This window comes from Pseudoliparis swirei, chromosome 16 (assembly GCF_029220125.1).
Source record: "Pseudoliparis swirei isolate HS2019 ecotype Mariana Trench chromosome 16, NWPU_hadal_v1, whole genome shotgun sequence".
In the NCBI taxonomy this organism is placed as follows: Eukaryota; Metazoa; Chordata; class Actinopteri; order Perciformes; family Liparidae; genus Pseudoliparis; species Pseudoliparis swirei.
In genome coordinates, this window is record NC_079403.1 from 18,732,638 (window position 1) to 18,759,668 (window position 27,031).

Consider the following 27,031-nt stretch of genomic DNA (forward strand, 5'->3'; position numbering starts at 1 on the left):
AAAGAGGAGAGGTGTGCTACCATGTGGTTTCTCTTTTTATGGAAAACTCCGTTCTATTACTTCAGTACCCTTTGGTGAGCTTCAGCTTTGGGGTATTGGTATGGGCTAGCTTCGAAGACAGATTGGATGTAAAATCAATTTGTATTACATCATATTGGCTTTAAGGAGCTGCGAAGTGCAAAGTCAGACAGACAGAAGTAGATAGAGTTACAGCCACAGGCACACAACCATACATGACACAATCGTAAGAGTATAATTGCAATGTATCCAACTGTGGTAGAGGCGAACATTAATTTACACACAGGCACATGATGGAACTACATTTCAATGGGCTGTGCATAATTGCAGTGTATTAAACTGCGGTACAGGGGAATGTTCATCCGCATGACATTTTGAAACTAAAAGACCGTACAAAAATACAAGAAAAAAACCATAAGAAAACCCTCCCGATGCCAGCTTTTCCGTTTCTTCCGTGGAAAAACACATAGTCAAATAATGTCTTACTCCTTCCATCGGCGCGGCGCTGCGTCAATTCCTATTAAGCATAAGGCTCGTGACGCGTGTGGGACGGGGCTGTGTTTTCCAGGCGCGTGCCATACGACTTCTCGTTAATAGCCGTTGGCTTTACGAGGGATCGGGGCTGCTTAAATTAAGGCTCTGTGGTACCTGGCACACCCGATGTTTCTGGAATGACCGGCTGCGGGAGGAGGAGCGGTAATAACGATGAGCCATCGTGTAGTCATACAACTACACAAACATTTAAAAAGCATATGGAAATAGATTAGGGGAAGCAAATGTGGTTCGAGGTTGACAGAGAAAATGGGAAAGGTCAGCTCTCTTCTCTTGGTCTCAGGTAGGCCTTTTTTTGACATCTCTGGATCAGAAGTCTGCCATGTGTTGCTCATAAGCGTACAGCCGTTCCACATAAAAAACAGCCGCTCATGTGTACACATGTGTGTTGTTAGCGCACGCAGATAGTCATTCTCAACCATTCAGACGCCGCAACACGCAACCGCCTGGAACAGTAAAAAAAGAACGAAAAGAAAACAGAGAGAGATCCGCGTAATTTACAAGAGAAATTAAACGATGTTTCAGGAACTGAGGGCTCACTGCTATGGAAGAATATGAGTCAAGATTACTCTGAGAAAATCAAAAGGTGACAGACTCGGAGTCTAGTAGATATTTATTGGCTTTAACTGCTCCACACATGGAACATAAAATGTAGAAAATTATCACAATTCATAGCAACAAACAAAAAAAACGGAAAAAAGGGTCAAAGGCACGTTGTCCTAACAATATTCCACTCACCAGAAACACCTGTTCCCAAACAGTAAAGACGTTGGATGGATTTAAGAGATATGATCTGATCCACCAAAGAAGAAGCTATAGCATAGTTTATATACTATAAAAATGTGTGGGGGGAGGGGGGGACTTACCAGGACACGTTCTCCCTGCAACACAAACGGCAGTATCGTGCACAGCAGCAGACACTGACACAACACGATCGCAGCACACACTAACTAAAACCTCCCATGCAGGAAGACACCCGCCCACCAGGTGTATTGGCCCAACCTGAAAAGACCTGAAACTCCAGTTTACTTTTCTGCCTCAGGGCTTTTCCAGTTTTGACCTCACAATACAATTCGATAGTAGACAGAAAAAAGAAGAGTATATTTTCCGTCCCAATTGTTTAAGAAGTTCTAAACACAAATTAAAGACTGCTTGACAAGACATGATTTCCACCTCCGATGGATCTTGATGCCATTTCTGATCATATCATACAACAATAAACATGTTGCACAGAAGCTAAATTAATTCTTTACTTACTTAATTAGTTTTACAAACAGCACTCAAAACACGTCACTCTGCACAAAGCAGTCTCCTTTATACATGCAACAACTACGGGTGGCCACTAGATGGAGCAACCGGCTCACTAAATATCTGGGAAAAATATATATTTAAAAAATTGTGGAAAGTTGCAGGCCGTGTAATTCTAAATGTTTGCTGATGTGCGTTTGTGTCCTGGACTGTGAAGTTTGTCTCTGTCCTCAACATGACCTCAGATGTGCCTCAGGGTGCCAGTAAAGATGGGCACCAGCAATTTCATCCCACTGGCTGCCAGGGCCCCATTGATTACTAAAAGAAAGGAAGGGACACACACACACACACACACACACACACATACACTCACACACACACCTAACTGGGACACTTGATTACAACAGCTGGCGTTAATGTTATTAGTAACACCTGGGCTTTTCCTGCAATGACGAGACAAAATGTTTGCTGTAAAAACTTTCTATTTTCTTAAAAAGGCGCATGGAACTGGCAATAATGGTACAAATAGACTGTTACTGTTTCAAACCAAACAATTCAAACTGTAAAGTACATGTCCCAGATTACACACACAAAAAATAAAGTACTTCTGTACAAAATGATACAGGTTTAAATCATAATCAGACATCATTTGGAGGCGTCACTGTGGGCTCTGAAAATAATTAACGCATAATGGAGAAAATAAATAATACAAATCACTAGTTTCAGAGTCGCAATGTCGTCCCGATCACTTCCTCGTCCCAACACCTCGTCCTCCTCTTAGCCCTCCTCCCATCCCTGCCCCTCTGGTTCCCATGCACACACAGCAGCTCTTTGTCTCTTTCTGACCCATTAACAAGCGAGACCACAGTTGCCATCAGTCGCCGCTCACACATTCCACACCGTCTCTGTCCTTCTCACATACACATACACACACACACACACACACAATCCCAGCAAATTTGTGAATGACCAATTCTATTAATCATGAAATGGACAAATTAATTATCCCGTGACAGACGGATGGAAAGAAAAGAGTATGGATGGACTGGGGGTTTTGGTGGTGCCGAGTAGCAGAGGGACAAAAAAACAAACACACTTAGCTTAATAAAAAATATAATAATCATTGATACAAGTGCTTTACTGCTCTACTTTAAGCCCTGTGTCTGAAATTGTATGTATTTATAGGAAGGGAGAGGCCGGCGCATTAATCTTCTATACAAAGAGTATATGTACCTTGCACTGACATTAATTAGATGACGACGGATTTTCAGATGAGTGATTTGAGCTGCAAATAGAAATGCACCTGCTAAGAGGCACCCACACACACACACACAGTGAAAGAGACCTCCGTAATATGAAAGGCTTTGTAAATGCCATTGTTGCTGGGTAACCTACATCCTCACCAGATATCGCTGCGCTAACAGGAAGCGCTCCCAATGCTCTGTACAGAGAAGGCGAAACAGCTGGTTTGACAGACGGACAGACAGGTGGTGAGATGGGATACATAACAGACACGGAAACAGCGATGAAATAAACGCAAAGGCCAATGGAATGGAGCCGGGTCTACACAGGCCTGTGTGTGTGTGTGTGTGTGTGTTTACAAGATGCATAACCGGGCAATAGTGGAAAAGTGGAAGTGAGCCCCATTAACGGATGCATAATTGATAAGAGCCGGTAGCTGGAGGGGGGTGAGAAAGATAATGAGAAAGGATGAGAGATAAGAGAATTTATGGTTGGGAAAAGAAAGAAGGAACAAAAGTTGGATAAATCACTTACTCCCATCAGTCTCTTTGTAAGCTTAACCCACTAAAGCTGCATGGCCCACATCTGGACAAAAATAACTTGATTTTTGTGTTACCTCCCTCTGCCAGCTAAAAAAAAGAATTCCTCAAAGTATCAACAAGCATGCGTGTCCACATTGTAGACTTGCGGCTCATGTAGCAGGCCAGAGTATAGACCTGGGTATCCCATCAGCTAATATTAGCTTGCAGCAGATACAGCTTTATGTTGTCCAGGAATGCCTTAAAGGGGGCGCCCCAGTAGATGGACCATGGCCGAGTCCTTGCTTTCTACCCCTAGCTTTCCTGTGTCTCTCTCTCCATCAAAACAAAGCAGAAATGCCCAAGAAAGTATCTAAAACAATGCCAAAAATATATCTGCAGCAATTTTAGCAGCCGTTGTCCAGAAGATAGCAGTATTTTTCTATGAATTTCAATTCATGTACATATCTTATCTTGGTACTAATAGAAAAATTTATTCCTTATAATAATTATCTGGGGACACTGATTACTTTTACATGTAGCCTGGCAAAAAACAACAAAAAAATGTTTAAAAAAAAAGAAAATCACGTGGCTGTTTAGAGCCCTGATATCTGCTGTGTTGCTAGCTGTGCTAAGCAGGGAACGGAGGAGGGGGGTGACGGGAGCTCAGATAGCAGAGCTAGAACCCCAGGACAGCCAGAGAGTATAGGTTAAGAGAGCCAAGGACCAATGCCTGGTTAGGTTACAGCAATGAAGACCCAAATACACACGCCATCAGGAGATGGAAAGAAACACTCCCAAGATAACTTTAGACACAAGTTAATAACGCAGCCCCTCATCGACTCTGCAAATCATCCTGAGGGTTTTATTCATTCAGGGAAAGAGTCAAATCCTAGCTAAAGCTAAGAGGGGGTCAATCGGCAGCCCAGCGAGCAGGTAGACAGCCATCTGCACCAGCTACGAGATTACAAAGCTACCATCTATCTGCAAAAGAGCGATCTAAATATGGTGCTTTTATTTTGTTAATCCCTGCACTGGTGGCTTTTTGGAAATGCTGCATTTTCACTTGCAGTCCTGACGCAAAGCAATCCCAAACTATCCAGGCATGTAAACAAACTTGATGGGATGCTGCTTCAGGAGCCAAAGTAAATCAAATCAGAGTTCATTTCACTGATCTGCAATGTTTGGTCCCATTGCAAAAAGCGTGTGTGAAGAAAATCCCTCAAAAAGGGAGTAAATATCTAAACCGAGATCACATTGGCTGTATTGTAAAAACAGATGTCAGTCTGTTAGACGCCAATTTTGATTCTGCATCCATCTCCCTCCTTCCGTCTAGTGGCTCACCTGTGGCTCAGGTGTTTGAACAGCAGGCCTTCTTTTGTCCTTTTTGCGTTTTATTTTTTCTTTACTGCTTTTGAGCACAATAACAAAGCCACAAAGGGCCACGCCCAGCGCTCACAGCAAGCACAGGTGCTCGAGCCGGCTCTGAAAGACGAGTCAGACCCAGGACTGAGAGGGATGGCCTCAGACACAAGCCACCGCTCCCTCTGCGACACAGAAACATCACTTGTAGCGGCTGATAATCCCAGCGCTAAGCTGTTTATGATTGAAAACAATTATTAGATGCCACCCAGCTGGTGGTGGTGTGTGTGTGTGTGTGTGTGTGTGTGTAGCATCCTATTTTTTTTATACCAGATTCCATAGCGATAAATATTCAGCCTTCAGCAAGATTCAAAACTGTATTTCAGAAACAGCTCAATCTAAGCATTGCTTTGCTCTTAATGGCCGTTTTATTAGTACATTGAGCAAAATCATTATTCCTGTGGAGAGTGGATTCCAAAAAAGCAAGATGAAATTAGTTTTCAGCAGCCACAGAAACACAGGTGTAAATCATCCTGGGTGACGGCGAACCACTCAATGCTCCCCCTTTCCTCAATCACTCGCCTTCCCCCTCCCATATGGACAAGAGCCTCTTACAAAAGCGGTTCCGAAGAGGTGGGGCAGGTTTAAATGAAGTCTCCGCTTGTGAATTAGGGAATAGTTGAGAATGTTTTTGTTAAATACCAAACGTCGGCCCGGGAAGATTTACACAAACTACAAAAAAGTACCCAGTTTGGCGAGAAAATGTTCCACAGGATGGACAAAGAGAAGCAGAGACTCTGTCCTGGATAGAAACAAAACTGGGAACTCGTGTTCAATTCTGATATTTGAATTAGAATAAACTAGATTTTCCCAGAGTTTCTTGTCTTTTCTCAAGAGCACTGAAATCGTTTTGTGTGTGGCTGCTTCGAGCACTTCTAGCTTAGAAGTCTTACCAGGCTACGTCTTTGTTCTGTGTTCAACCTGCACATGTAAAATCGGTCCCAGCATCCAGTCAACGCGTGCTGCTTTACGTCCTCCTTCCGCCCCGGCAAATAAAGCCGCTACCACTCTGTGCCCTGTTCTTCACTTGAGTGATGAAGCAAGGACCCTGGAGGTGACCTGACCCTGACCTGCACTATGAAACACTTGAGTTCTGAGCTGGTTCTCCACATAGTAATGCAAACGATCATGCAAATCCTTTTGGACGTTTGCATGAGCTTTAATTCGATGACTGTCGCCGTTGAATGCTCAGCTGCATGTTATTGTTCTCGAAAGCATTACATCACCGTCAAACTGCACACACGAGAGGGTTCCGCGGATAGGGTGTCCGGCAACATCACCGCCATCCTTTTATAATGACATAAGTAGGGATGGGAATCGAGAACCGGTTCTGTTTTAGGGTTACCTAACCATAACCCTAATCTTCCATTGTCAGCCCCCTACATTGAGGCAGAGGTAGTGTTTGCCTCCCCTCTTAATGTGGCTTTATGTCAGCTCAGCAAATTCAGCGATTTTGTTAGTGCCATTTGTTTCATTGTGTAAACCAGCTTTCACTATATAAATAATCTCCATTGCCATCCAATTTAGCTGATGAGGTTCAGAGTCAGACCGGTTCAGAGGCTGGTTGTCTGTCTGGGTCACAGGCTTACAGCACGTCTTGTACACCGCCTCATATCTTTGTGTTCAGGCATCCTCCACCCCATCTGAGAGAGTGTTCTCCACGGCTGGAGACACAATAAGTCCTGAGAGATCGCGTATCCTCCCGGAGAAAGCAGACATGCTTATTTTTCTGCACAAGAATTGTTGATGATCCATACAATTGATGGTTGCACACTTGGTATTTGCCACTGCTAGTTTCATTTTTGGCAGCTCAGTTCATATACCCTTTTAAAAAAGGAAGGAGCACTGTAATTTCTAGGAACATGTTTAAATTAAACAGAATACATTTTATTTAAGTTATGTAAGTTTTATTTTAAGTTCAAGAGGAATATGTATAAATGTTTTTGGTTATTTAAAAAAATGTAAATGTGTATGTATACATACAGTATACAGGGTTTTTCCTGGGTCAAAATGGGTCTTCGGTGCTCCCAAAAAAATCACTGTCTGTTCGTGCACGTCGGGCTGTTGAGTAAGTTATCAGCAGCTGGCCGCTCTGTCCATTCGTGCATCTCACAGTTGTGTATTGATAAGACACGCTTATCAACTCCAGTGTTTCCCTTACCATTATAACAGGGTGAAATCTCCGCCCGCCACCCTATAATTCCCCCCCCTCCCGTCAACACTTCTCGGCTCGCGCGCATCACGGCAGATAAACCCGTTTGTGCTCTTTTTTTCACCCTTTGCCCAATAAGAATCGAATCGATAAGCAGAAATCGATAAGGCATCGGAATCGTTAAAATCTTATCAATTCTCATCCTTAGACATAAGGGACCGCGAGTTCAGTGAGAAGAGTCTAGAGCGTAGTTGGCAAGCCAGAGCAGGGGAGTGTCGGCACCATCGGAGAGATGCGTGTTGTTCGTGTGGGAACAAGCTCCATGCGGATGAGCAGGATTCATACCGAACTTCCCCTGCGAGGCCCAGGATAGTTCTTCCCCGTCACATCCCATCACTCAACATGACGTTGTTGCATTTACTGGTGCATTTCCTAGACAAGACTCTGAAGGGTTGTTAGAGGTGGTTTCCGCTTTTGGCGGTACGGCTTAAACCGGCTTCACTTGACGCAAACCGGCTTCACCTGCATTTGTCTTTCTGTTATTGATATAAAAAAACCTTTACGCACGCACACACAAACACACAGAGTAACCTTGAGGACTGCAAATTTTAAGTCCACGACACAGCACTTTCCACAGCAGGGCAGCGGTACACATAGGCAGGGAATGGAAGGGTCGTCGTTGCCATCCCATGGGACAGTGACAGCATTACGGAGTGTCGGCGGCGATTAGCACCTCCCAACTTGCAGCTTGATAGTGTGCATTTTCATGGGGGTGAACCTTTCCGTCTTAGCAAATCGTCTTCACTCCGATATCGCTCCGATCCTAATAGCAGCTGTTACAATGTCATTAAACGATCTGAAATGTATTTGGCGATGAAACGGGATCCCAGGTCATCTCCCTCCAATTAAAAAAAATTGACGAGGGAGGATCCGCGGTGGGGGTGTGGGGGGTGGGATGATGACGACGACGCTCAAGATCAGACAGGAGGCGTTGGTTAACACTGCGATAAAAATCAATTCCTAATCGTTTTCAGAAGCAGAGTCACATCGTGTAAAAACATGCCTGTGTGCAACAGGTTATAATTGACGCAAAAATATTCCGCTGCAATTTGCAGGACCCGCTGAGATACTTTTTTTGGTTTTTGTCATGCACTTACTGCTGCGTTATTATCTTAGGGCAGTTTTCACCAACCTTTCTAAGCCCAATGTCACTGACCTCTGCCTTGGACAGGCAAGATCTCCCTATTGAGGCGTTGAGAGAAAAAGATTGTCCAGACTGTACGTACTTACAACTTCAGGCTTTTTATTTGGCCTGATTGTGAAATTAATGAATTCAAACACTTTGGTCCAGCTTTCAAATTAATGTGACCAAGAACAATTTTTAGTTTCAGTGCAACATAAAAAAGAAATGATTTGTTAACCGCACACAATGTGAACAAGAAAAAACACATTTGCAATGAGCAGGCTGGATGAATAACAACTGTTGTATGTGTCAACTGAAGTTACAACACAACACTGACAACATTCTCAGTCAGTGCAACTGATGTAAAGTGTAGTTCAGCTCTGTGTCCCATCACAATGCCATCAGAAGTCATGTGACTCAAGTGAGTGTGATGACTGTGACTGAACACTGAGCTTGTAGTTGACCTCATAAGCACAGACAGCCAGTCTGAGGCAGTATGTGAGGTGTCTGACAGTAAGCCGGCTCCTGGACTTGATTAGGTGATTTTCTGAACTCCACTTACTTGTTCGGGACAAATTTAGCATAAAAGTTTTCTCGTAGGGGATTCGTTCTGAACTTAGACCGTTGGTAATTACATTCACATCAACTCGACAGACGTTTTCAGATTTAAATAATACGAGAATATTTGTATCATTAACAATTACATGTCGTCATGGTTCTACGAGGTATCATGATATCATAAAATAATCAAAAGCACTACACAAACACTGCAAATGTAAGTGAATAAATAAATAAGCACTATATAGCCACAGTGGAATAGAATGGACAAATCTACATTCTGCCAAAGTATCTTTACCGGTAAAGTTGGGTCTCAGTCATCTTTTTCAACGGGTGCTCGCTTTCCGTTTTGCGTGATTTTAAAATCAGTCAGAAGTTGCTTTTGCGTTGCCTGTGGAGTCTGTCGATTGTGCACACGTCTCTTCAGTTGCATGCCCTTTGAAGGAGCTGGCGGGGCGTTTCTGGATGCAAATCTAGGTGCAAAAGAACCTGATTCGAGGGAGCGCAGCTGAGGACACTTTGGCTGTGTAAGAAACCATTTGCATCAGATCTTTTCTGACGTTGGTCTTCTGAAGTCCGTAAGAAAACATTTTAGAAGACACTTCAGAAAATGTTCAAGAATGAGGCCCAATGTGTTTCTGAATTAGGGCTGCAACAACGAATGGATAAAATCGATAAAAATCAATTATTAAAATAGTTGGCAACGAATTTCATTATCGATTTGTTGTGTCGCGCGATTATTACGGCCCTCAATAAGTCGCGGAGTATAAAAAAAGTTGAGTTGAGAGCAGAGCGGCGCAGGAGAAACCAGAGCGGAGGGAGAGGACAGACAGAACGCTGCGTTGTGAGAGCCAATCAGCGCTGAGCTGCTCCACTGTTGATGAATCTAATTGGCTGCTGCTGCTCTCGTGGCGCTGGATGCGGAAGTCATTTACGTAGACAGAGTGACATTCACGGAGCTGTGAGCGCCTACGGGTGACGTTATGAACCCAGACACCAGAAATAGCAATTTAAAAATTCCATGACTTTTCCAGGTTTTCCATGACTGTACGAACCCTGTTTTGAATAAAGGGTTGAAAATTACAGCGTTTGTTTTTTTATCCGTATAATCGAAAAAATAATCAACAGATTAATCCAAGGGCCCCCAAACTTTTTCCTAAGAGGGCCACATAACGTTTGCCTTGTCTGCTGGAGGGCCAGCCGGGGGGGGGTGCTAGTGAGAATGTGCTCACCTGTGTGCGTGCATCTCGGCTGAGCGATGCGCGCGCCACTCGCTGTGAGTGCTGCGCGTGCAGACAGCATTTAACGGAGCGAAGCAGCGCGTGCGCTCTGATTGCTCTTTTAATGAAGTATCGAAACTAAAAATATGCTAAATCACATCGTTTTTAACGTACGGGTACTTTGTTAGTATCGCTACACCGTGCAGCGTGACAGCAGCAGATGTAGCGGACTAACATTCAAGCTAACCTAACTTCCCAAACGCTGTAGACATCTGAACGCTGATTGGCCGAGACGCGACACGTCCCATCAAAGATGTTCTATTGCGAAGAGCACCACTCCACATTTTCTCCGCGTCTCACTGCAATCTCAATGGCAGCGGGCCAGGTGAAAAAAATAATAAATCGGAACGCGTCTCTGGTATTGTTCAGGGGGCCGGTCCAAATGGGGAGGCGGGCCGGATTCGGCCCACGGGCCATAGTTTGGGGACCACTGGATTAATCGATTATCAAAATAATCGTTCGTTGCAGCCCTATTCTGAATTTAGTTTTATTTTGGACAGCGACAGGGACATCGACAGGTTGGCGACCGCTCTATTAGGGCAACATATAATGATTTCCTAATTATTTGGCAATGTTTTCCAGTGTTCATTAAATGTCTGTCCAAAAGACATAATCATCTTCACATTGGAGGAGGTGTTGTAGTGGCTACTTCACAAATTACTTCAAAGATGCTTTGATTACCTCAATAGTTGCCGACATTTCCTGTTGACCGACTAATTTATCAATCAACCATCATGCGCATCAAGCCTGGCTCTTGAAGGAGTGTGTCTAGCCCGGCGTACCGAGAGCTGAATTGCTCCGCTTCTGGTAACCGTGCACTCCTGAGAACGATAACAAAAGATCAGCGACGGGCAAGCTGTTGCATGCAGTTAGCTGCCGAGGCTGTGAGACACTGGGCAGAAAGACAACCCAGAGCTGTTTACACATAGATCAGCTGAGTTTGACGCATGGTAAAGCAGCTCAACTGCTTTGGCTCCTGGGAAATTGTGTGTGTGTGTTGATTTCACCTGAGGCAGGGAATGGGGAGAAGAGAACAGGATGATCCAGCAGGGGAAATAGGTTTCTCTCTCTCTCTATTCTGAATGACTGTATCAGGGCCTCATACTTTATTTCTTAGTTAGCCAATTAATATTTCTCCACCCTCCGCTACGCAGGACTTGGACACGTCAGACCATTAACTGAAAACGGGAGTGTGTGTGTGTGTGTGTGTGTGTGTCCATTTTTACCTGATTCCCTGGATCATTTTGCTCGGGCTCTGGTTGCTTGGAAGAGTGGAGGACGCGTAAAAAGAACAATGCCTCGATTGGGTTTCTTACCTCATTTTAATATCATCTCTGAAAATGTGCTAAAAAGGGCCATCGAGAGAGCTTGTGTTCACTAGTGTGAATGTTTTGGGCATTCCATAGCTTCATAGCCCCCCCTCTCCCCTTGTCCCTTTCGATCAGATGCCTGAGCTGACAGACATTTCGTCAATAATGAACCAGATTGTCTACGAGAGCTTCTCTAAGAGGCAAACGGAGAGGGAGCTGAATCTGACACACACCTCTCCGTTAATCCGCCCTTCAACGTCCCTCACTTTGAGGGGGCTTCCCATCTACACTATACTCCACAATGACGCGCAGCCAGGGGCTGCTCCTCCTTCTCCTCCTTCCTTCTCCTCCTTCCATCTCCTCTCAAGCGTAGAGCGGTATCACATTCCGCCGCGGCCTGCAGTCTCTATGTTGCTGTTGCTTTGTCAGTGAAATCGTAGATGCGGAGAGGCAGTTTGTTAAACCTGGAATAAAGCATCACACTCTCCAACACTCTCAACGTTTCCACCCTTTAAAGGATTTAGTAGGTTAGGCTTTAGTAGGTTAGGGGATTATGTTCTGTGAGAGTTAAAAACTCAAGGAACTTCATTGGGCGTTTTCTGCTCGTCACAATTTTTCCTGGACCACATCAAAAACAGAAGTCTCATCAAATTACCAAAAGCACTTTTGGGCCCAACTGGGAAATGTAGTCACTCTGTACATATCGGGAGGGAACCCGCCTGGTTTGTGAACTTCACGGACGCTAAATAAACAGCTCTTTCTAAAAATATACATTCAGCCCACTTCATACAAACTTATTTCCCACATCTCCCAAATGCAAAAGGGAGTAGCCATCTCTGTAACACACTGACATTTTTTTCTCAGATAACATATCTTGTGGATAAGCTCATCATTTGGCAGAGCCCAGATAACTTAGTGAGTCAGTGGAGGACGCTGTGAAATACTCTGTGCGAACACACACACACACAACCACACATCTAAATTATGTTTTTGAACACGTTGAACCTGACAGGCGCTCCTTGCATGAGGGATCATAGAGAATCCAAACCATGTACTACAAGAGGACGTTGCGCAATGATAAAAGCATGTTGATCTGGTGCAAACGTTAGAGCTGGGTAGAATGCAAATCATGTTAAAAGCCATGAACATTTCCCCCGGTAAAAATTCTGTAGAATCGAGCCATGATCTGATTGGATCATATCTGTGACAGGAGCAGGTGGGTCCAGATAAAGCCCCACTTGCTCTGAAGATGAACCACAATCCGGACATGGTCTCATTCTGGATTGTCATTTGGAGGACAAAGCATGTTGGCCATTTGGATTATACAGGGAGATTAATCCAGGCAGAGAGAAATCTAGACTGCTGGTAATCCATGCTCCTTTTCAAAATTAAAAACAACCTTGACAAAAACCTATTAAAAAAAAGTATAACATAGCGTATAGGTACAACATACAAGACAGTGATTCTCACCCATCAGCCACATGTGGACCAAGACAACACTGTATTCATATTCCAAGCACTGCAGATGACAATCTCATTGTATATCAGTTTCCTCTGGCTGAAGTTGTGCTGCTAAGCAAAATCAGCTGCTGCAGAATTTGTCTGGACTAAAACGTGCACCACACCGGGCTGCGAGAGTTGAGAGGAACCATCACTAAGTCGGCTAACGCAAGAAAACGGTTTGAAACTTGTGACCTAAGATCTTGTGGCTTTACCTTTGCAAAATTCACTACCTTATAACTGTGTGAGAGCTGTCAAGCATCTTCCCTTTAAATATTTAGGGAGGAACACATTGGTGTTCCGGTAGGGAAACTATCTTCCAGGAACACAAAATGACATTTATGTTTCATGAAGTTGCATTTCTTTTCAGAACGAGCTGCTGCAAGGGATCGTGTGTCTTGTGTGTTCGCCTCCAGGTTGGTTGTGAAATGTGTGAGAAGTACAGCACAAATACATCTGATGCTGCAGTAACTCTGCAAAAGGCAACATAGGCCCCTAGATATACCATGGGTGTAGAACATACACACTTTTCCAATAATTATTCAAGAATCAAATCCGATAAAGAGGCGTTTTTCAAATTTTGATGCATTCTTAGTCGGGGGGAAATCCAGGTACGTTGAAACCCATGTTTAAACGTGCACACTGCTTCACACTCAGTCAAATTATTTCTAAAATGAAATGATGACTTAACATGTGCTGGTCGAGGCCTAGAAGAATGCAGGATTGGAAGACAAAATTGGCTAAATGTTGATACGAATCCTGTCCTTGAATCTGTATCCCTTGATCTTCCTTGTGACTAGTGTTGCTATGATAGATTAACTCACAGCATGATACCGTGTCTCAGACTAGATGACATTCACTGTGTAACAGCTCATGGTTTGTATTAGCGATGTTTACCTGGATCCCAATATCCCACTCGTAGTTTCATTCGCGCAAACCGAAAGAGTACAGTGGAGCAAAACGGCATAAGAAGAGAATGATCCACAGATAAGGATTGTGGAACTGGCCAAATATTTAGTTTCTATAGTGGTTACATCGGTAATGGTGGGCATTTAAAGCTGAGCAGGGATCTTCCAATACTGTTTTTCTGTCTCGATAACCATTCCTGAACTTGATTAATGGCCGATATAGAGTACCGATCCAATGCCAGTGGATCTATTTAAATATTTGCCTTGATTAAAAAGAAAGTTCTTGGTATCGGTCATTTTAATGATGTGCTATAGCTCGTAAAATGGACTGTAAAAAAAAGATTTCGCCAAAAAACTAAATTGTACATGATTTCATTTGAAAGTTATATTTAACTTTCACCCAATTCAGCTTTTTACTAAATAGAGCTTGAGTAAATCATAATGTAACTCAATGCAGACTCTGTTCACATAAAACTCACTGCCCACCAGCAGCTAACAGCGAACTTTAACTAGTTCCTCTCTGTCGGGGAAAAAACCCTAACCCTTGTTATAGTAGCTTGTGCAACTCATTTGATATGCTATGTGTACATGTGTCTGAAGGACGAGGATAGGTCCAAAGGTTGGGTGCTGAGACACCAATGATGACCGACGTGTCCTGGGTGACACCTGCTGCTGTTGTTGTTGTTGTTGCCGTTGTTGTTGCTGTCGTCCCTGTGGAGCATGAGCGGATAGATTTTCTGATAAAATAACTTGAAATTGGATTGGTTAAAAAAATGAAAGCATGCTCGCCAATACCCAATCCAGCATTTCAGACTGTTTTAGAGAACAACTGTAGTCCTCAGGTGGATGGTCAGTGAATAACCCGGTCCCTGGAAGATGTTGGGATCTCTAACACCAGTTCCACCCTGTAAATAAATAGTCAGTTCCACAGTGGCCCACTGGCACACAATACCCCTCTGTTCACCAGAGACCAAATGACCCAATCATCGACCTCTATGCCACCAACCCCCCCAGCCCCCGTCCCTCCCGTTTTGCTATCTCTCTGTCTTTTCTCCCTGTATCTGTCCTTCCCTGACCATGACAGAAACTGCTGATCGTCAGTCAGATTAGCATCCAGCCGCTGAAGGGACAACTTCAAAACAAACAGAGAAAGAGCTGCTTTGTCTCGACCCGGTGCCGACGACCCAGGAAGCAAGAGAGGAAACTGGGTGGATAGAAAAAAGCATTACAAAGGCCATAATAAAGACCGACTGTGAGAGCCTTCTGTTCTTACAGTCCACTACTCAACTGCACTAGATCTAGAAACGCATTAAGACATTAAGACGAGCCTTTGCATCACATCTGCTTTAGTAACGTGTCGACGACCCATGCAAGCTACAGTTCTTTAACATGTTGCCCTCGGCACAACAAACAAACTCTCCGACCCGTGAACTTACCATCATCAACTCCACCCTGCAGCATTCATTTATTCAAACTTCATTCAAATCTGAAATGACTAAAACAAACTGCATGATGAGTCACCATCGCTGTGCACAGAGTAAGCTACTCCTACACACATGCACAAACACACCATATGCCCTCTGTTATCAAGGCCCCACAATCCAAAGCAAACTATAAATATGCACTTTAATTTCACCAGAGCCAAAAAAACTCTGCTCAATGGAATTTGCATGAGGTTACTTAGCAATTAGTGGTGAGCTGAGGTATAAGTTAGCCGAGAGGCCCGTCCTCTGATATAAGGGCACCATATGATAGGCAGCAGAGAATGAAATGACTCTTAAATAAAGGGCAAATTCAAAATTACATCTGTGACAACGTAAGGCTCTAATTATCTCAGCTACTACGTTGGTTTTGTATTTTCTTGGCCTATGTGATCCAAAGGAAGCTTTTGGACACCCGGGACAAAACTGATTAAACTGGCAAATTATATGATAGTGTGGGAGGAAGTGCGTTTTACTGAAAATAAATGGCAAACAATTTTTAAATAACATTAACCAGTAGCAGTGCGGGTACAGTAGGCTGAAAGCACATCACACTACGTAGTGAGATAAGTATATCAAGAAGATGAGGAAAATCTCAGGAAACAAGTAGACTGTAGACCTTGTAGTAGTAAAACTGACTCGCTCAGCCCATGTCTTATTTGTTTACGTACACAAATTAGAATGTCTGTTGTCAAATGTGTCATATTACCCTAAAAAGGGTATGAACATTTGTTTCAGAATTATTACATAAATCCAAATTAATGGGGCTTTTAGGTTGCTGCTACTGTTGACTGCAGTGTTTTTTTTGTTTTTTTTATTAAGTTGTGGTAATTATGTTTGGATCACGCAAGTTAGAAATGATCCACTATAAGCTAAGGGTCATACCAGACTTATAAACCTACTCTCTGTATTTGTAGCACAGTTTTTTTATGTCAACTAAAGCTGATCCTCATTCAATTAGTGAATCGTTTTCATAAATTAGCTTGTGCTTCTTTAATTCTTGCTTTTTTAATTTTTTTATTTGACATGTAATATTGTAATTTAAATTGCAACTGAATTACTTATAGACTAGACTCATCTGTTAGTGGACGTGCAAGTAATGTCTAACAACGGAGGATAACGTGCAATATTCTTTTTAATGACTTGATCCGAGACCAGCACACAGAGTCCCATTGGTTTAGATGGTTCACAATCCTATCCCCTTGTCTGCCATCATGCAGATTGAATAGTTCTAATCACGTGGGCCAAGCCATCAAAGAGTGAAGTTGGCATAGTTAATGGTTCTAATGGGCTCTTGTGAAGGGGTATTCACAGTCAAATTGCTGTAATTGCACTCAATGAGCAACGAGGGAATAAACAGAGAGTGGGCCAAGTGTGAAGAAGAATGAATGCCTGTCCGATACATTCACAGACAAACATGCATGCACACAAGAGCTTGACATTATGCTTTCAAGTTTGGGGACAAAAGCCTGCATTCACAAACACACACAGACCTCCTTTTGCCGACCAAACATTTACGCGTTGTGGGGTGTAGTCGAGAGGCAATGAAGGGGGGGCAAAAATGTTAATAGGCAAATGAAAATACAGGGACTACAGGCCTTGTAGCCAGAAGGAGGTGGCAGGAGACATGGCAACAAGTGTGCAGAGCTACAGCTGACCCTACTCGAGACGGCCCACACACAAAGGGGAGATTTAGCCCAGCGTTGCTGTAGAAGCAAGATGAAAAACAGGCCGCTAAAGAAAACAGCATCTAATCAGCAGTATTCTGAAGAACTTAAGGCCGCTGCAAGAGACCACCCACAACCACAAAGAACACAGCATAACTTACTACTCAGTCACAACCCCCCCACCATCCCCTGTCTAATCAAATCAATGCCTATACTGCAGAAAGGTCAAGGGTGGAATCAATATCTCACCAGGACGTGATACATGGTCGGCATTATATTTAGATGGAAAATACGATCGGAGAGCGAAGCAAGGTTGGACCAGCTATGCCTTCTGACTTTATCGCGCTTCATGACTGCAGCTAGTAAGCAAGAAGGAGTCATGTGGTGACGGTATGATTCGTTAACGCAAGGTAAGGCCACTTGCATGTTTCAAACAAGCAAAAATAACGTCCAGGAATTAAGCTCTTCTGAAAGTTGGATTTTGTGTGACCTTACCAGCCACAACCTGCGACCATTAGACGCTCACAACACCACTGCGTTTTAATTACCTCTGGAAGAATGACAGTTTGGACGGCACGGTCGAGTTACGGTCGTCGACATCTTTAGAACAAGTAAGGAAGGAAAGCATCAGTCACAGGACCGACGTTTGGTAACCGAGCTCTCCAAGCACTCTAAACATCACAACACAAGCTACATGAATACTGCAAACCTCACGGCGCATTAATAGAGCACCGGATATCTATTGCTGACAGGTGACATACATCTTTTCACGCTGATGGTGCAAACTTGAAGCTGTACTGTACTACAAATCCTCTGTGGTTACTTCGATTTACTGGACGGAGCCACAAACAAGTGCAAACTTTGGCTTATTTTGGTTGAGTTCGCTCCAAGCGTGTTGAATTATTCAAGGGCAGCCATAAGGGGAATAGGTGTAGTAATGCAAGGCAGGGCCCTACATGGAAACCCCTCATAAATAAAGCAACTTTTGACAAATAAGCTTGACATCAGTCGAGTGAATCCTCTGCCTTGCTGTGTAAAGCTATACACCTTTCACTGGTGACCGACAAATTAGTTACAAGCCGTCGCAGACTTCGAGTATGTGCGACAATTCTTTTTCAAGCAATGTTTTTAATTCGCAATAGTACTTACAAAATCTCAAATTTGCAAGATTATGATCGAGGCATTTAGTGTGTAGAGTATTCCCACAGCAATAGCTTGTGGAGCCTGAAGCTTTAAATGCAAACTACCGAGTGAGGCTACAGATGTGGCTGAATAAGAGGACCACTGTACTCCGCATCTGAAGTTTTTGCACTTCTTAATAGGCAATGCTTTCCAACAAGAATGAAAGTGTCCCATAACAAAACAGTGCACTTTACGACCACTTGCGTCAACACCTACGTCTATACAGTAACCCTTGACCTTCTCCCCGAGGCGTTCAAAGCTTGACCTGCTTTCCCGACACCCTGTACTTGTATTATTGCTACTTAGTCTCTCTGCTTTCTCCATCAAAAGCCGGCGTGCAGAGAGTCATTCAGCATACCCAAGTGTCTAATGGCTGCCATTTGCTGGGTGGGCTCATTCCAGCACAACACTGCAGAAGTTTACAGGGTGCTGAGAGAAACCCCACACCTCTCTGGGGGCAGGCAGCTTGGGGAGGCAAAACAACAACGGTGATGCTCATCATCTGTGACACTGCCACAAACCCTGTTCCAAGTACATCACTTTAATCTCTCTGTCCAGGAGCAGCGAAACAAGTACATTGAGGACCGACTCGTAGCCCAAGATTAGTGATGGACCGTCAAGTAAGACGGCGAATATGCATAGGTAAATAATTACATTTAATTTATTTTGTATTGCCCAAAAATCACAAATTTGCCTCAAGGGGGTTTACAATCTGTACACATACGACATCCCTGTCCCAGGACCTCACATTGGATCAGGAAAAACTCCCAAGAAATAGAAATAACCCTTTCCCAGGGAAAAAGGGAAGAAACATTAAGGAGAGCAATAGAGGAGGATCCCTCTCCCCGGATGGATGGAAGCAATGGATGTCATGTGTACAGATGGAAGCATTACAGAGTTACAACACATTTAATGAGTATGACAGATTGTATGACTAGTTCGTAGTAGGCATGGATCACGTTCCAGACCTCCACAATCCATCGGGCTGATGTAGGTAGAGAGGAGTGGGCAGGGCACATCAGCAGGACCATGGCATCAGACACAGCCTAGTCCAATGGACCCTATGAGACATGGAGTCACAGAGACTCTGGGATAGATGGATAAATGGGAATGAAGAATGGATGAAAGGGAGAATGGGTGGGAAATACAGCTATATGGTCTAGGGCTGCAACAGCAAATCGATAAAATCGATTATTAAAAGAGTTGCCAACAAATGTCATTATCGATTCGTTGTGTCGCATGATTGTTACGCCACTCAATAAGTCGCGGAGATGTTTGAGTATAATCATAAAAAAGTTGAGTTGAGCGCACAGCGGAGCAACAACAAAATAACAGAGCAGAGAGGAGGAAATACCATAATGCTGTGTTGCGAAAACCAATCAGCGTTAAGATGCTCCGCTCGTCATCACTGACGTCATGCCGTTGTTGAATCTAACTGGCTGCTGCAGCTTAAGTAGCCCTACGAGCCACAGTTATTCAGACGGAGTCAGTGAAACTCACAGAGCTGTGAGCCTACGGGTGATGTTATGAACCCGAACACGAGGGCGTTAGATGTTACGAGGTTTGCGGGATTTCCACGACAAGTATAACGTAGAACTCGTGATTAATTCTGCCATGGTGGATGGGGAAATGATAACTGTTTCCACAGAGCAACGCAACGGAGATAAGCCCCGGCCCCTCTCCGACACGAATGAAGCACAAAGTAAAGTGTTGTCAGTTCTGTTTTTGAATAAAGGGTTGGAAATTAATGCTTTTTCTTTCAGAATTATCCGATTCAGCGATTGATCGGAAAAATTATCAAAAAATTCAATTGATTATTAAAATAATAGTTAGTCGCAGCCCTCATCTGGTCCTCTGTATGCTACCCAGAACCATAAAGATGAGTCGGTAGTCGGCGGAAAACCAAAACCTCAAAAAGATGAGATTCACAACATCGACTGCGACGCTCTGCACAAACAAGCGCGTGCAATAAGTCTGATTCGCAGACAAATATGGAGTATAACAATGTTTAAACTAGATTAAGCTTCTGCAACAGCATTGATACATATTTCATATGATGCCAGGTATAGTAATGGGCTGTTATTAAAGTAGGTTCACCTTAATGTGGTCAGGAGGCAGCGCTTCGGAAACCTGAACTGAGGAACCTCTCAACAATTAATGAAAAGGCCCAAGACCATCTGACAACCACTACTCTTAACTCTCTGGTCTTCGCTTTACTACCAGAATGGCAGCATTCATGCAGGAACAGACATTGTTGTAATCCAGGCATTGAGAAGCGCCACTGCTGACCACTTGTCCTAAAGACCCCAGTTTAGGATCTATTTAGTCCCTGGTTGACATTTAAGATGAAGGAAAGGGGAGTGAAAGAAACAATGATGTTTAAAATGACAGTTTCCTTGTGATTCGGAGTGAGCTGATAGTGATCCAACCTAATGGTTGGATTAAGAGTCTGAAGCCACTATATCCTACCCACCCTTAAGCCCCAAGAAAATAGCCTCGCTGCTGACAAGCTGTTGTGGAGGCCGTTGGTCTGCTGACAGGTGCCTCATCAACACACGCTGCGCCGCTGTGATGACAGGAAGCGTTTGTCTCAATCAGCAGGTCGCTTGGAGGAATTCTAGGAGTTGAGCCTTGCGCGCATAGCATTCTTAGTTCCCACAACCCCCCACCGCCTCCTTCCAGCCGCCTTCCTCTACTTGGTGACCCCTCCATGCCGGCAACAAAACCCTGGGAATGTGAGCTATGCAGGGCACCTCTCCAGACAGACAACACAGGGCAAAGACCCCTACGCTGAGTCTCATCTGCAGCCTCTGCATCTGCATCTGACCCTGCCCTGACCTTGGCCGCTTGGGACACATTTTTCTGAATGAAATAAATACGCTTGTTTTCATATCACATGCACTCACACAGGCCAAGCCAGCTAAGAACATGTCTAGATTGCTAACCTTTGCAGGTCTTTTGAACACGTTCCCCCAATGACTCTTGATTAAATAGTCCATTTACCGGGGCATAATAAAACCGTCACACACTTGTCAAGATGGTAGGCCGTTGACCTCATAAACAATATAAGCCAGAGCAATAAACTGGACTGAAATACTTATAATAAAATTCTTGTGGGGGAGTGCCCCCCTCCCCAGATTCCACACGCAATGAAGAACTGGGTTACTACCAGGAGCCGGCCAACAACTGCAGACTAGCCATTGAGGCTTCGGAGTTTACACAGATAAATGTCAGCTCTCTAGAGAGTCCCCTCTGTGGAATTTAAAATACAAGCAGAGGAAGGTTATTATCACCATCTTCCTCATTTCTTCTCTTCGCGGTGATAGCATCATAACTGTGACGGGGAGACTGACGAGACAATGTCAATGAATAATGGGAGATGTCACAGACGTTTTACCCGGTTTAACGTCTGAGGAAATGTTTTTCTCAACATCTAAACATCGAGCACTGCACCTTTGCGTGATGGCCATGTGTGCACTGAAGAAGATTGCAGACTCAGTCTAGAGGGAACAGATGACTCAATGCAAATTAATGGCATTTTCAACAAACTTGGGTTTTGGAATTATTGTTTTTTTTAAACCACACCAAAGAAGATGTCACGGCTGTGGTGAGGCTACATGTCAGAGTAAAGATACACTGGGGGGCCTTATGTGGTCTGACAAGGCCTCATTAGGATCATGACATACCCTCAAAGCAATAAAGAAGTGGCGTTTAGACAGAATCACAGTGGCGTATCATCAGCATATACAAATCTAAGTATGCAAAACACATGGCGGAGTTGGGATATGATTGATTGGCCGGCCAAGAGCTGAGTCTCTCAGTGGGCTGCCAGCCAGCGGCGAGCTCCGTGTCACCACACTTGACTTCCCAGGGCACAAGGGCACTGTATCACCCACGACCATGCGACAGGGCACATTGTACTTCCTGGTGAAGGAGGAACTTCGGGTGCGTTTTTGTGTTAGTTGAGAGGCGTGTGACGCGGTGGAACTTTTGTCATTGTGGTTTGTGTATATGTTTTCATACAGAGACCATGATGTCCTTCTTCTTTTTTCTTCCTCTATGCTAATACGCTGTGCAGGTAATACGAGGCGCTCCCGAACAGCTCGTCGCTGTAATACGTTAGCCCGTCCGCTAAAAGCCACATTCCACGATACGTCAGGTGAAATCCCATTGACACTTAAAAAGTCCGAGAAATGAAGTATTGCTCATTTTGGGTGCGCAGAAATTCGCGGGGTTTGGCTTTCTGTTAATTACAACAACAAAAAACGGTTGAGCATGGAGAGGCTCACATATTTAGATGAATATCACGCTCCAAGCTAACTTGTAGGTTAGCAAATAGAGACGCTCGCTGCTAGGTTAACCTAACGCTTTACACCTCCCCTCTGCCTTCCAGCGCCACTCAAACCACGTCGAGTAAGCCTGCTCCGTCATAAGGTAAGTGTTTATATTTTAGCTGTAATATAGTCCCGCATTCCACAACTAAAAGCCATTGAGATATTTTCAACCGTTTTACTACGAAATCCCCCCGCTGACTTTTTGTTTCTATTCGCTTGACAAGTTTGAAGGGAAGTTTCTTTTAGCTAGATACAATATGATGTTAACGTTACTCACTTTGCATCGGAGGTCGGATTTTAGTTGCTGCTTGCTGGCCACAATGTAAGTTACTCCAGTGGTTCCTTCGAGAACCCGTACTTTTCTGTTGTTGTATCCTCCCTTCTAGAAAACCGCGATATACTCCTTTAAATCTTCCTAACTTATGCCCGCTTTCTGCTGAACACAACCTTTCAAAAATGTTACGCCTCTGCCGTGCCTCTCTCCAAGACGGATAAAGTGGGTATGTCAAGGCGCTGACTTGGAAACGGTTTGTTTATTTAGACATGGCGTCAACGGTCTGGTGTGTGACAACACAAACTGGTCTGGGATCCGCGCCGTACGGGTCTTTTTCCATAGGCTTTTACCACAGAGGCTCTTTCATTGCTCAATATTCTGTGAGGGCGTACTCAATAGTTCGCTTCTGTGTTTTTATTGGCTTGAGGTACTGTCAATCAGCATTTAACTCTAACTCTAAATTCGCATCTCCACCAACAGTAGAAAACAATTCCGATTGAACAGCATAATGCTGTCAGAAATAGTATTTATAAATATATATATATATATGTTGTGTTTTTATGTTTTATATCCTGGTTCTGAGAGAAACAATATTTAATCCAGTTGTATTTTTTTATGTGACAATGTTTTACTATTTTTTGTAATTAATTGGATCTTATTTAGGAGTAGTCAGCTATTGCAATGGTTATCGCTTGAGTTTAGTGCCTTTAATGTTAGAGATATAGATAAATGTTGTTTGATATCTCCACCTATAGGTCATCTAACAAGTAGTCAAGGACCAGAAACGGCACTTTTAAAGATGTGAGTGGATTCTTCTAAACAACAACAACAAAATTGATAATGTTAGATCAGTGTATCTTTAATGTATTTTCAGTCCCGCTAAGCACTGAACGAGGATACTGCCTCTGATGTTGTTGACATTTACATCCACCCTTCCGCTGCATCCTTTTAATAGTTGCACCACATCCAATACCTGAATTATATGTAATATATGGTGTTTCATTTCGAGGTGGTTATATGTCAAGCACCACAGGAGGGGGTAGCAAAGCCTTTTTGTAGAGTGATATGTGACAATTAAAAACTTGATCCTGAGGAATAAATAAGATTGAACAAAATCGTATTATACTTATACTTATTTTTAGTTTGCGTCGCTGTAAAGGTACATCAACATGCTGTTGTCAATTGCGCATCGTCATCTTGTAGTACAGGGTTCAGATTCACTTTGAGCCCTCATGCAAGGAGCTCCTGTCGGGTTCAACGTGTTCAAAAGTTGTGTGTGTGTGTGTGTGTGTGTGTGTGTGTGAACGTGTGTGTGTGTGTGAACGTGTGTGTGTGAACAAGTACCAGAAAACAATAGAAGCACGCACTTTTGTGTCCCAACATTAAAGTGTGTTGTGTGCCTAAACGCTGAACCGCAGATTATTTTGTCCTCATCCTGGGATATGATGTGGGATATATTGTCCAGGAACAATGGAGCCCAGCAGCCCTCTTCTGACAGATACTCACTCTGGATCATCAATACAACCAGGTCAAAGTCCCAAACTGTGAAGAAACTGCTCTGCATGCACATCCAATCTGTTTCATTACAAAGGCCCAAGTGACCGTTATAATTCAAGGATTCCCAAGGGACTAATTTGTAGCACTCTTAAATGAGTATGATATGTGTATGTCTTTTATGATAGATATCAATGGTATATTTGTAAACTATCCCTCTTAATCGTATTTTTTTAAAAATGACATGTGGAATCTTTTTTTTATTGCAGACAAATCAAAATATTACAAATAAAAACATGTCTTGCATTTATAATGTATGCACAAATGAAAATTGTCGCCTTACATATTTTTGAGGGAGACAGTGAAGCTTTAACTACTAATGGAAATACATGTAGGGATTTACTGTTTGATGCTTGCGATGTCACAGTACAACCGCTAGATGACGGGAGAGAACAAGTCAGTGCCTTCTTTAGTTCCTTAGTGGCTTTTAAAACTTTTTATCCACAGCCATTGAAGGAAAAACAAGGGAATTTTTAAAAACATGTTAAAACGCAAATGTGGAGAGAAAATTTCAAGACATCAAACTATATGGCAGAACGGTTTTACAAGTTTCTGAGACTGCTCCACTCGAGCCAGTGTGTCCCGGATGTTGCCATCGGAAGAGGGAGGTGGAGAATGAGGTTTGCAGTCAGGTTGCCAGGTCTTTACAATGCCCCCATTTGTCCATCTATTTGTTGCCTATTTTCTAAATACTCGATTTCTTTGAATTATTATGGGAAAGGTCGTAATCCGGACATCTGATATTGACACGAGAGGATTGTTATATTCCATTCTTCCAATGTTTTTATTCTGTATTTAGCAGCAGTGCTAAGATTGTATTAAAAGTAATAGTTGCAGCTGACTGAAATCACAATACGTATCCATTTCTAAACCAACATGCAGATGCACCCTGCCTTGGTTACATGAGACATAATGTGATTACGTGACACTTTTCTTTGGCACGATTGACTCGATAAAGGCTTTCCCCTACTGGTGAGTGTATGATATCTGGCAACCCAACGCGCAGCTCCACTGCTACGTTTTCTGGGCAGATAGACACGGCTGTGAGCATGAGTGGGAGATGGACTGAGTGAGGGTGCTCTTCCGACCAGTGCTGCCGATAGCATTGCAATAACCACAACCTAAGTTGATATAACAGACGATTTTAAATCGCCGAATCAACAAGAAAAAAAGAAGAAAAAAACAGTGCCGTCACCAATCTTTCCCATCCCACTCCAAACACACTAACACGGCATTGATGGTAATGTATGCAAGGAAACAACCGAGACTCGGCGATGGGTAAACATCTTTTTGACGTTACTTATTCAGATTTTCCCTTTCCTCGTAGCTACGCTTTGACAAGCCGCCATTTTTTTCTGAAATCAAAATAAGTGGCTTTGAAACTTGCACATTCAGCTGTTGCGGCGCTTTCAACAGTTTCGCTACGCTGACATTTTGACACTTCACATTCACGACTGCCTTTTTTCCCTTTACAGGTGCGACCGAAGAGATTCTCAGCCCTACCAGGTACTTGTTAGCTGACTGCAGCCTGCTAGCTTAGCTAGCAGCAAATAAGATTAAGACGGACACTCTAGCTCAGGCTTCTTAGGAGCACATTAGGCCCCACGTCAGTGCGGAAAATAACCTCAAAAAGTAGAGGGGTTTTGTTTGAAATGGCCGTTTGAAAACTGCAAAGACCAACTGGCGGGACCATTGTCGGGTGAAGAAGACAATAGCCGGAATGTATCCGTCGAATTAGGTTGTTTTGGAAAATGTACAAACGAGTTTTGTTGCAGCTCAAGCTAATGGTAGCCTCGTCCTATTAGCTTCGCTCGCTAGCCAGTCCGTTTAGGGCCAGCCCGCAATCTGTCATTTTAAGGATCCAGCTAGCGAAGCTCTGGGAACGACAAAGTGCTTCTCGTATATACTGCAAAAATCATGGATAGACTAATGCATTCAAAATATGGTCGCCAAGCAGTGACGAAGGCGAACACTTGGTTGTCTGACAACATTTTCTGTTTGCTTAATTATTATCGTTAATTATAAATGTCAGTATACGTAAGTAAATGTTTACCAAGTGAGAAACCAACTACAGCCACAATAGATTAACTAGTATGGCTATTTCATAATGTAATTGACAGATAAATCTGCTGTTTTCTAATCATAAATAATCAGCTGTTCAAATATCATAGCCTTTGATGCATTAGTACTTTGCATTCCTTTGAACAGGTTTTGAGGGACCAGGATGACCTCTTTGTACGCAGCAAGACACTAGATTGTTGTGAGGCGTTTGCTTTGTGTCTACAGGCACTCAAATACTCGTCCAAGAGCCATCCAGGAGGGGACCACCGGCATGAGAAGATGCGAGACTCCTCAGATGTCACTCCTCCATGCAAGATGCTTAGGAGGTCCAACAGCCCTGACCACAAACACGTCGACAGCGCAGTGCACGGCAGAGCAAAGGCTGTCCACACACACCGGGCCAGAGACAGGGACGGAGGTGAGACACTGGTCGCTGAGGCCATAAGGGGTTTGAATCACAAACAAGTGGCTTACTCATAAATGGTCATTAAATGCAGTGCTGCCGTGTCAACACTGAAATTCTGCAGCTTTGTGATTCATTTGTTTTAGTTTGTTTTACTTCAGACCTTGGTACATCCGGCCTATTT

At 43.5% G+C, this 27,031-nt stretch overlaps 2 protein-coding genes across 8 annotated transcripts in view; one reads left to right on the forward strand and one right to left on the reverse strand.

The window, feature by feature from the left end:
* Positions 1–23,158, reverse strand: part of mpp7a (MAGUK p55 scaffold protein 7a) — a 129,832-nt gene extending 106,674 nt beyond the window's left edge. For 2 of the 6 annotated variants that reach the window (XM_056434574.1, XM_056434573.1), the window contains exon 1: positions 22,833–23,158. The gene's annotated coding sequence lies outside the window, so the exon portion shown is untranslated. The remainder of the gene's footprint in view (positions 1–22,832) is intronic. The other 4 variants (XM_056434575.1, XM_056434576.1, XM_056434578.1 and 1 more) reach the window with 4 other exon arrangements.
* Positions 23,159–25,368: 2,210 nt separating this feature from the next.
* The window catches only part of waca (WW domain containing adaptor with coiled-coil a), a 30,912-nt gene continuing 29,249 nt past the window's right edge, over positions 25,369–27,031 (forward strand). Inside the window, exons 1-3 of one of the 2 annotated variants that reach the window (XM_056434581.1) lie at positions 25,369–25,661; positions 25,859–25,889; positions 26,670–26,862. In XM_056434581.1, the coding sequence (XP_056290556.1) occupies positions 25,621–25,661; positions 25,859–25,889; positions 26,670–26,862 (265 nt within the window). In that variant the 5' untranslated portion in view covers positions 25,369–25,620. The remainder of the gene's footprint in view (positions 25,662–25,858; positions 25,890–26,669; positions 26,863–27,031) is intronic. The other variant, XM_056434582.1, reaches the window with a different exon arrangement.